Genomic DNA, 12,157 nt, shown 5'->3' with positions numbered 1-12,157 from the left:
CCTTATCACTAGTAGAGGCAACAGCAGCAGACGGGAGACAAAAACATTAACTAATTGCTTATTTTTCCTTTTTTGCAATTTTAAATTTTTTTATTACACCTAATATTTGGGTATAAACGACTCGCTTTATTGTGATTTTTCTGCAGAGCACCTACACAATCCTAGGGTCCAATGTGATTTTGAAAAATGTTTCCTTCATTAGACACAATGCACCCATGAAGGCAGGAGCGGACATATCATTGATGTAACCAGGGGCCCGAGATGTAAGGGGGCCACAACCACCCCCCAAAGCAGGGGAATTATGATGAGTAATCAGACTGTAAACGTCTCCTATATTGTTCTTGCACAGGGTATGGGTCTGTGTCCGCCAGTGCATGAAGGGTTAACTAGTGCTAGATGACTTGGGCCCCTATTCTACAGTGTTAAGTCGCCCGTACGCATCAGATGAAGGTCCCACCATCCGGTTTGTGTATCAGGGCCTCCCCGAGCTTTCCTGACAAAACATCAAACAAAAAAAAATTTGAACAGTACTGGCAAACCACTTTCCTTTAAAGGGAAACTCTCAGCAGGTTTTGTAGGGGCAAGGAGGCTGATTCCAGCAATGTCATTTACTAGGCTGTGTTTTTCCTTTTCAACACAATCAGTGTTTGATCAGCAGGAGATTATCACTAGAGGACCATATGTGATGTGCCTCCCAGTCCAACCACGCCACTGCCAATCAGACAAACACTGCTCAACAGTCAGAGCTCTGCTAGATCTGCAGCAGAGAGAACTGTGATTCTAAGGGACACATCACTGGAATCAGGAACTCAGCCCCTACACCATCCTGCTATCAGATTACAGAGCAAAAACATGCTGACAGATTCATCACGATTTATGGTTTGTGAAGAAAACGGTCACAAAAGAGCAGGAAAGACACTGGGATGGGATTTAGCCACAGCGTGTTTCGACAAAGGCTCTGTCTTCATCAGGTGGAAAAAAAAAAATCCACCTGATGAAGACTGAGGCTCCGTCGAAACGCGCTGGGATGATGCTGGTCATAGTAACCTAATTTGCACATTTTGCATTTCCTTATTTGTAGTGGAGTAAAAAAAAATTTGCCTGATATGCAAGGAGCTCGGTGACCCCTTGGTATTGGATCCGCATTGTTCATGCCTCAGTTGGACCTGCCGATCACACGATCTCAGGCTTCTTGCTCCTCAACATGGCAGACCCATAACAGAGATCCGCTTTGCCAGTGCGTGATGTCCCGGTATGGGGCTGCTGCAATTTGGGATGGGCGCAGAAACCATCCTAGCTTACCAGAGTGAGATCTATCTGATGACTGTTTCTGTATTTTAAGAATTTCTATTTTTGGTTTTTCCTGTTCACTTTTGCTTGTTCATCGATGTCTTATTTTTCTGTTTTTTAGATCCCATTAAGACTGGTCAGGGTTCTCTGTCGCTCAAGGCTTATCGACTGACTCCAAAACTGATGGAAGTCTGCAAGGAAAAGGACTTCTCCGCAGAAGGGTACGTGTGTTGCTTGTGTGGGGGTCTTGGCAGGCGTCTTGTTTCTGGAGTTGTAGAGGTGTGAGGTAAGCGGCAGAGAACACGTTGTTCGGTGATCGAGAGTAAACAGATTACCGTGTGCCGGTTCCTCCAAGAATCGTATCCCTGAAGTTTTTCATCTTCAACATTCCTGACTGGGAAAAGGCGTTGAATGCCGAAGTGGAAAGGGTTTATTGATAATTATGTCTTCTTTTTTTGTTGTTCAAAATATTTACTATTCTTACTTTGACATTGAGGTTGTTTTTTTTTTGTTTGTTTTTTTTTCAAATGGCAAAAAACCAGCAAAATTTATTTTTCTAGAACTGATAAGAGGGTAATCATGGTATGGAGAGTCCAACTCTTCCCATAGATTTTAAGAAAAAAAAAAGTAGTATTAAATACACAAGTTTCCTAAAAAAATTTGCGTTATGCCGACCTTGCAGTTAGAGGTATTCCCACCTTTTTAAGATCCTCTTCCAATATGTAGTAGGTATAATATTAGGAAATCCCTCCAGTTAGAAATGTAGTATAGTTCTTCTGCTTCGCTTTGTCGCTTACCCCATGTGCAGGGCATTGCAGTAGCTTAGGTATCCATGGCTACAACCACTAGCAACTAGTTAACTGTCACTGAGTGGTCGTAGCCATGGATACCTAAGCCCTGCACATGTGGTAAGGGACAAAGCGAAGCAGAAGAACTATGCTACATTTTTTATTGAAGGTGTTTCCTAATATTTTACACCTTTTACTTAAGGGGATAGGATCTTGGCTATGGAACTACCCCTTTATGGGCGAGCCCTTGTTCTGTACCCTATGAATGGCCTACTTTAGGGGTAAAAAAAAATCTTGTAATTGCTGAGCATCTTCTAGTCAGAAATTACTCCAACTGACCTGTATGTACATGTTCACATTGAGACATTGCTGTTCAGGAGATATATATTTCTTGCGGTATCCAAATACTTGAATACGATTGGTTGTCACTTTTTTTTGATGGGTCCATCATGATGAGCCATCAAAGATATAGTAAGACCGCACTTCCGATGTTCACTCAGTGATCTGTAATGGATGGTTCAGTGTGAATAGGCTGCCATTGTTCACATCAGCGCAGGTTGTCTTTACACAGGGTGATGTGCTGTTGAGAACGATGATCTGTTTGTGCAGCACAGAAGATCACGCAACCCAACGAACGAGCATTTTGCTCGATAATTAGGTGACCGCTAGCCTGCTTAGACCGCAAAATTATCACAAAATTCGTCTTTTTTGGACCGCTCATTCACGATAATCTCGTAATGTAAATAGACCTCAAGGGTCCGACCATTGGACTCTCCACTGATCCCAATCAGCATGAATGGAGCGGTAGTTTGACCATGTCTGTTGGTGAAGGTCGCACATGCTCACGAGTCATGCAGGGATTGTGTTTTTTTTCTTTTTTTTTGGATCAGTGGGATTCTCTGATTTTGAAAGACACAGCAATCATACAGTTTTCCCACTATCCTGAATTTTTCCTGCTAAATTTTTCGGAATCGGGAGTAAAGATACACCAATGCAGATGCAGATTCCAGCACTGCGCTGTCGGCCACTCTGGTGGATATTCCTTTCGGTGGGGTGGTCCAGCAGCACATCTCCAGGAACCCGACCTCTTCTCCGGCAGCACATCTCCAGGAACCCGACCTCTTCTCCGGCAGCACATCTCCAGGAACCCGACCTCTTCTCCGGCAGCACATCTCCAGGAACCCGACCTCTTCTCCGGCAGCACATCTCCAGGAACCCGACCTCTTCAGCTGTATTGAGAGCAGATAATGAATGTTAGGCTTAGAGAGGCCTTTAGTCCACAATATTTGTGTGTTTTTATCATTCCATTTTGTGCTGATGTAAATGTTCTCCTCTTCACAGACTGAAGAAGGCCAGCATCGCCTTCGAGCACATGTTTGAAGAGGTTCCCATCGTCATTAAGAACTCGCATCTCATCAATGTGCTGATATGGGAACTGGACAAGAAGGTGCCTGTGGCGGAGAAGCACGAGCTCCTTAGTCTGTCCAGCAGGTGAGAACAGGTGGTGGTCGGGCCGGGAGGGTTTCCGAATACCTGTATTTGTGGACATTTTCCTAGCATGCAGCGTTAGTGCCTCTTTATGGTATTCTCTCGGAGGCACCGTACAATGGCAGGAAGCGTGCCTACGGGTAAATAGGCTTGTCCTTCAGATGCCACGTTGCAGAGCTGTCCTCGTGTACAAGCATTGGAGCGGAGCACTGATCCTGAGAGGGGCAGACATGTTCACCACCGCTCCAGTTGTTAACAACCTATGGGACCACACGCGCTGTCACAAGTTGGATGAGTGACACGTCGCCATGTATTGCCCCAGCCAAAGCTAGAACTCTTATTAGTAACTTTATACTGTTGACTACTTTTGGGGGAATTCACCCCATTTTGGATGAGCAGCCATAATTTCCTGTAGATAATGGAAATAAGCCCAGCGAATCTACATGAAGTGGTCTTATTTGTCTGGAGACGCTCTTTCCCCATTTCAGTGCTTGCCGGCGGCACATTGGAGGATTGGGTAAGTGAACATCCAGAAACATAGACTGATAGTGGTCTATGCCCATAGATTGGATGTGCACATCTGCGGCTATTTCCCTTCGTCTTTAGGGGGCACCCCGTTCTCCCGCTAGGATAAGATAAGAGGCATAAGCAGCTGGATACACTGTTAAAAGGGAAACAGTCACAGTGATTTACTAATGAAACTAGTGACTGCATAGATCACAGAACGACGATAAAAATGATACCTGTCTCCTGATAATGTGATGAGAAATCGAGCTTTGATACCACAGGCAAATTAGCATGGATGTACACTGGGGGCATTGGCCCTTTATTCGGCACACCCCCAATGCACTTCTACACTCGTCTGTGTACTGGGAGTACATCGACACACCCACAATGCACTTCTAGATTAGTTTGTGTATTGGGAGTACATAGACGCACCCACAATGCACTTCTAGATTAGTCTGTGTACTGGGAGTACCTCGACACACCCACCGTGCACTTCTACACTCGTCTGTTACTGGGAGTACATCGAAACACCCACCGTGCACTTCTAGATTAGTTTGTGTACTGGGAGTACATAGACACACCCACAATGCACTTCTACACTCGTCTGTGTACTGGGAGTACATCGACACACCCACAATGCACTTCTAGATTAGTTTGTGTACTGGGAGTACATAGACTCACCCACCGTGCACTTCTACACTAGTCTGTGTACTGGGAGTACCTCGACACACCGACCGTGCACTTCTACACTAGTCTGTGTACTGGGAGTACATAGACACACCCACCGTGCACTTCTACACTCGTCTGTGTTCTGAGAGTACATAGACACACCCACCGTGCACTTCTACACTCGTCTGTGTTCTGGGAGTACATAGACACACCCACCGTGCACTTCTACACTCGTCTGTGTTCTGGGAGTACATAGACACACCCACCGTGCACTTCTACACTAGTCTGTGTACTGGGAGTACCTCGACACACCGACCGTGCACTTCTACACTAGTCTGTGTACTGGGAGTACATAGACACACCCACCGTGCACTTCTACACTCGTCTGTGTTCTGGGAGTACATAGACACACCCACCGTGCACTTCTACACTAGTCTGTGTACTGGGAGTACCTCGACACACCGACCGTGCACTTCTACACTCGTCTGTGTACTGGGAGTACATCGACACACCCACCGTGCACTTCTACACTAGTCTGTGTACTGGGAGTACATCGAAACACCCACCGTGCACTTCTACACTAGTCTGTGTACTGGGAGTACCTCGACACACCCACCGTGCACTTCTACACTAGTCTGTGTACTGAGAGTACATCGACACACCCACCGTGCACTACTACGCTCGTCTGTGTACTGGGAGTACATCGACACACCCACCGTGCACTACTACGCTTGTCTGTGTACTGGGAGTACATCGACACACCCACCGTGCACTACTACGCTCGTCTGTGTACTGGGAGTACATCGACACACCCACTATGCACTTCTACACTCGTCTGTTACTGGGAGTACATCGACACACCCACCGTGCACTTCTACACTAGTCTGTGTACTGGGAGTACATCGAAACACCCACCGTGCACTTCTACACTAGTCTGTGTACTGGGAGTACCTCGACACACCCACCGTGCACTTCTACACTCGTCTGTGTACTGAGAGTACATCGACACACCCACTGTGCACTTCTACACTCGTCTGTTACTGGGAGTACATCGACACACCCACCGTGCACTTCTACACTCGTCTGTTACTGGGAGTACATCGACACATCCACCGTGCACTTCTACACTCGTCTGTTACTGGGAGTACATCGACACACCGACCGTGCACTTCTACACTCGTCTGTTACTGGGAGTACATCGAAACACCTACCGTGCACTTCTACACTCGTCTGTGTACTGGGAGTACCTCGACACACCCACCGTGCACTTCTACACTCATCGATGTTGAGTGCATAGACACACCCACCGTGCACTTCCAGGCTACTTTGCATGTGCCTTTAAAGCTTGATTTCTCAGCGTTGGCACATCGGATTACTACAGGACAGGTCTCCTTTTTATCATTTTGCTGCAACCTATACGGCCATGTAAAATCATGCAGGCAGGTTTGCTTTACCCTGTATTTGTGCGCAGTGCTATCACTGTAGGTGTAAGAACACTTTCCGGCACTCGGCAGCACAGTACCTTTTTTTGTTTGCCTGTCACTGAGAACATTTTATCACCCACACACTTGTGAGCGAGACTGTAATGTTCAGCAATCAGCGAGCATTTCAGTCTCCATTTCCCGGCCACGTTCCCGCCTTATCACACAGCCTTCTAAACATCACCTTGTTATTATTTTTTATTACGTTCCCTCGACTGTGTGACGCGGGGCCGAGCTACCTCGGAGTAACGGCCGGCGTGCCCTGACAGCCACAGACGTGTCCCTGATTCATGGAGCTTTTATACACTCGCTCTACAAGCGACGGCCGCGGTTCAGCTCGGGGCACAGCGCTCACATTTATTACTTTTGTAGTGGTAGCGAACAATTTTGCAGCCTGCCAAAGACATTTTGCCATTTCAGATCTCGGAAATCAAATTCTGCACAATGCATATATTGGATGAAATACTTGTTATTCCGCCACGGTGGAAAGACGCACGCTATATATCATCGTATTGGCTCAGAAAAATGGCAGATGGTTGCCTTTATTTTTTTTTTGCGAATATAAACCTACGGTGAAGGTGCGGCATTAAGCCAGGCGTAACACTGAAACTGAGCGAATATAAGGTCATGGTACACACGATAACGCCCTCCATTCTGGGTCAGATAATGCATACAGGGTCCGGTTATTACCAAAAAGAGATGTTTATGCCTTTAAAAAAACTAAAATCAAATTTTAACTTTTTTTTTTTATTGTTTTATATTCATTTTACTTTTGTATGTTATATTTTTTTTATTAGACTTTTGAACTTTTTTGTCCTCTTTTTATTAATTTTCTTGCATTGTTCTTTTTTCTATTCTTTTTTTTAATTTTTACTTTTTTTTGTCACTTAATTTTTTAATTTTTGTATTTTTATATTACAATTTTACCTTTTCTTTCTGTATTGTATTCATTTTATTTTTATATAAAACTATTTTTGTCCTTTTCATATTGTTTTGATTTTATTTTCCTATTTCTAATTTATTTTATTCAAATTTTAACCTTTTTTGTTTTTGTTTTTTTACTTTTTTTTATTTAATTTTTTAGTAATTTAAATCCTAAGCTTCCCCAGCAAGGTTATGCGTCTGCTGTATACTCCCTCCGGACGATAACAACATAAAAATTTATCTCGCTCCTTATCCTTAAGCTCCAACCTCCACCTCCTCCCTCTCCAGGGTCTCCATGTTTGCTTGAGGGTGTTCACACATCGGCCTCTCCGTAACAACATTTGTCGTTGCTCCTAACCAGCAACTGTTTTCTATAAGTGGGGTTAGCGCTGTTGAGGTAAAGACCCGCTCTGACAGGATATTTATGATCATTAAATAATGGTGCTCACAGCCCTGGACCGTTCTCTACAGACGAGTTATAAATCATCGAACGGGGCGGCGTTCACACATTCATTCCTGTTTTATACGTTTAGTTGTAATTATTTTTATTTTTCCTTATTTATGACTCCCGTTTTGTGCTTGCTGTATTATTTTTTTTTACTTCAATCACAGCTTTAGGTTGGAATTTTTTTTTTTTTTTTTTACCTCCGTGTGCTTTTAGGCTTGTAGTGAGGCTGGAAGCACTACTCTTCATAAGATCACGTGCACAGATTTTAGGAATTTATATTCTACAGATGATGTTTAGATATGTTTTTCTAGCTTAATCCTATCACATGGTAAAAGCTGGGGTTTTTTTGCTCCTATTTTATTGCCGCTCCTCCCCTGAGTGTTCCGCTTTTTACCTTTATCCGCCATATGGTCCCAGAGATATGAGCCTTTACTTCTAAGGTGAATTTTCAGTGGTCTTTGCCAAGAGGGTGTGGCACTTGGGATAACTGAAAAGCAAACTAAAGACACGCCCCCTGAGTGCTGATGGCCACGCCCTTTTGGCAAATCTATTGGGCACGCAGAATATTAAGGCCCTTATCTCTAGAACCGTATGTTGGATTTAAAAGAAGAAAAGTGCGGAATACTCAGGGGAGCAATGGGAATAAAAGAAAATGGAAAAAAAAACTGTCCACTTTTGGCCTTGTGACATATCCCCTTTAAGTCTTTGGTTATCGCTTTTTCCACTAAAGTTATAGCAGTCGATGAGAGGTAAATGTGCCTTCACTCCTAGTGGGGCCAAGAATCCCAAAACTGTGGCAAATCATGAGACAAACTGTTTTTTAATGTTTCTTGCAAAACGCTGCTGTGGACGCAGTACTACCATCTTCTCATTAACATCTTAAGAAAGAAGTCGCTTTCATTCGAGCATTACACAGCCTCTGTGTATACTAGTACATAGCGGACTGCAGAACGAGTTACCAGTGAATCGTTCAGCGAGCTTGTCTGACTGTATGGTCTGTTCATGCTTATCTCTCTCCTCCTGATCAATCTTCTAAGATGATTAATGACTTTATTTAAGTTTGAACTTTCTAGAGGGTCATAAATCTGCTTTGAAGATGGTTTTGGATGAGCGAGATTACCTCGCTGACTGATTCTCTGGTAAGGAGGACATAAATATGAGGTTAACATGAACCGCTAACACTCCTGACTTCCCCAAAGACTTGCATGCTCACTCGTCTCTAAGCATTCGTGTATGTGTTTTCGACGCGGAGAGGGGAGAAAGCAGATTCCAAATGCCTTTTTTCAGCAGCTTCTATCTTCTGAAAGCAAAAAGATCAGGCGTTGAAATTATCTGTCAAGATTTGCTGTGGGAGAGTCGAGAAGACCCCCCATACACATCGTCGTACGGTCCCGCTGAATTCGGGGTGACTTTCATGTTATGTTTACGGGGGCATTAACGTATTCATCTTTGCACTCCGAGGCTGTAGAAGCTAAACGGTCCATGGATGGTGGTGATGTCTGCTGTGTGGGCATCCATATCAGAATTTTTCCTCATTTTTACAGTCCTATGGTATGAACGTATCTCAATTTCTCCTCGGTGTTCAATATATGGCGGCACTATTTATTTTTCTTGCTTTGGGAGTATTCCTGTCATTTTAAAAGACCATTTTTATTCTTTTTTGCCCTTTTTCGTGTTTCCTTTTATTAAAATATCGTCGTGTCAATCAGCAAAGCTCCGTTATATAGGAGCACCGGGGGCGTATCGCACAATTGAGATCTATGGAAAAAAGAAGGGCCGGTACGCTTGGCCGGTACTTATCAGTTACTTCATGTCTCGCACCACATCTGTTTTAGTTATCAGTTTCCAGGCCTCGGTTTCCCTGGCGACGGAAGCAAACACCGCGTTACCACAAAGTCCTAACAATAACTCCCTGTTCCCCGGCCCGAGTCCCACAGTTTCTTATAAAATCCGCTCAGGCAGCTCATTTTCTTTCATAGTTAGTGTCGTAAAAAGAAAAAAAAGAAAAAATAATAAAGTGATGTATGGCTGTGGTACATGAGGGGAATGTCTGGCTCCTCCGCACAGGCCTCGCCTCGCAGCTTGTACCTTGTCACTTCTCTTCCTCTGTGAAGTAAATGTTAGACATGGCACTCAGGAGGAAAGGAAAATGGCCAGTAAGACTAATCGGCACCGATCCTCAGTCAGGATGTCCGGATTCAGATTTACCTCAGATCTGCGGGTGCTCATACCGGAGGGGCACGTCTCTGCCACCGCCATTTTGTCAACTACTTCCCTTCCGATCTCCTCTGCCCAATTTGCAATTTGATATTCAATAAATATTCCTTAATCTAAAATCCATATAACTTATAGATATGAAACAATAAAAGGTCAATAACAATATGTGCAGTAAATATATGGTACCTTGTGGCGCTTGCGTCAGTAATTGTCCTTGTATGCCTGCCCGAGAAATGGTGGTCGTTACATGGGCATGTGGCCATGGCTATATTGTCCAGGGGCCTGACTTACCTCAGAAGTCTTACATACAATTACATATGGGTGTCAGAACGTCAACGTATTGGAGGCAGGTAGAGGCGGAGAGTATGGTGGGCAAAACCTTAGTGCCGACTCCATATAATAGGCTTGTAGTCCAGCTAAAATGATGCTGGAACATCTGAGCTGCGCCCATCCTCTGTAATTGTGTAAATGGATTAATATTTGGGTATTACCGACCCCTTTGTTGGTTTATAGGATACGTTCATTACAAAGGCTGACGATACCCGTTAGATACCACTGACCGCTAGTCCTCCTCCACCCCTCCTTACAAATGCATGCTCAATCTAGCAGAGTGTACATGTGTTCCCGGTAAGAAAAGGGGATTACCGTAAGTCACTGCCCGTTTCCTCTGGTCACCTTCATATTAAATGGACTGTACAGCTGACATCCTCATTTCTCATTTGTACCCCATACAAATTGGATGGTCACAGGGTTCGGCAAATATCTATCCGTGTAGGACCAGTTTGTACCGAGATATCAATGTGGCTAATCCTCTTGCCACTACTCACCGAAAAGAAAAAATATGTATGCTAACAGAAGAAAAACATTCACCGAAATTAGCAGTATGTCAAAATAAATTATGGTAAAACTTAACCTTTAATAGATACAATACATAAACTACCACATGGGGTGGTGAAAAAATGTAGGGGTGTAAATATCTATGCAGATGCATATGTGTATGTATGTGTGTGTGTGGATATGTGTGTGTGTGGATATGTGTGTGTGTGGATATGTATGTGTGTGTATATATGTGTGTGTGTATATATATATATATATATATATATATATATATATATATATATATATATATATATATATATATATATATGTGTATATATATATATATATATATATATATATATATATATATATATATATATATTTTCACTCACTCACTCACTCACTCACTCACTCACTCACTGGCCACTTTATTAGGTACACCATGCTAGTAACGGGTTGGACCCCCTTTTGCCTTCAGAACTGCCTCAATTCTTCGTGGCATAGATTCAACAAGGTGCTGGAAGCATTCCTCAGAGATTTTGGTCCATATTGACATGATGGCATCACACAGTTGCCGCAGATTTGTCGGCTGCACATCCCAAAGATGCTCCATACAAGGCAGGATGGATCCATGCTTTCATGTTGTTTACGCCAAATTCTGACCCTACCATCCGAATGTCGCAACAGAAATCGATACTCATCAGACCAAGCAACGTTTTTCCAATCTTCTACTGTCCAATTTCGATGAGCTTGTACAAATTGTAGCCTCAGTTTCCTGTTCTAAAGGCCCCGTCTCACACAGCGACGCTGCAGCGATACAGACAACGATGCTGATCGCTGCAGCATCGCTGTTTTGTCGCTGTGTGGTCGCTGGGGAGCTGTCACACAGACAGCTCTCTCCAGCGACCAACGATCAGGGGAACGACTTCGGCATCGTTGAAACTGTCTTCAACGATGCCGAAGTCCCCCTGCAGCACCCGGGTAACCAGGGTAAACATCGGGTTACTAAGCGCAGGGCCGCGCTTAGTAACCCGATGTTTACCCTGGTTACCAAAAAAAACAAACACTACATACTCACCATCTGTTGCCCGTCAGGTCCCTTGCCGTCTGCTTCCTGCTCTGACTGTGCCGCCGTACAGTGAGAGCAGAGCGCAGCGGTGACGTCACTGCTGTGCTCTCACTTTACGGCGGCAGTCAGAGCAGGAAGCAGACGCCAAGGGACCTGACGGGCAACAGATGGTGAGTATGTACTGTTTGTTTTTTTTTGGTAACCAGGGTAAACATAGGGTTACTAAGCGCGGCCCTGCGCTTAGTAACCCGATGTTTACCCTGGTTACCAGTGAAGACATCGCTGGATCGGTGTCACACACACCGATTCAGCGATGTCAGCGGGGCCTCAATGACCAAAAAAAGGTCCAGGCCATTCCGACACGACCAGCGATCTCACAGCAGGGGCCTGATCGCTGGTACGTGTCACACATAGCGAGATCGCTACTGAGGTCGCTGTTGCGTCACAAAACTTGTGA

The 12,157-nt window shown here is 44.3% G+C and overlaps 1 protein-coding gene across 1 annotated transcript in view; it reads left to right on the top strand.

The window, feature by feature from the left end:
* EIF3H (eukaryotic translation initiation factor 3 subunit H) overlaps window positions 1–12,157 on the top strand; it is a 124,477-nt gene that overhangs the window by 93,985 nt on the left and 18,335 nt on the right. The window contains exons 4-5 of the mRNA XM_077271109.1: window positions 1,412–1,511; window positions 3,420–3,569. Coding sequence (XP_077127224.1) covers window positions 1,412–1,511; window positions 3,420–3,569 — 250 coding nt within the window. The remainder of the gene's footprint in view (window positions 1–1,411; window positions 1,512–3,419; window positions 3,570–12,157) is intronic.

This window comes from Ranitomeya variabilis, chromosome 6, assembly GCF_051348905.1.
Source record: "Ranitomeya variabilis isolate aRanVar5 chromosome 6, aRanVar5.hap1, whole genome shotgun sequence".
Classification (NCBI taxonomy): domain Eukaryota; kingdom Metazoa; phylum Chordata; class Amphibia; order Anura; family Dendrobatidae; genus Ranitomeya; species Ranitomeya variabilis.
Note: the sequence above shows the minus strand (reverse complement) of the source record. Positions and strands in the feature narration are given on the sequence as shown.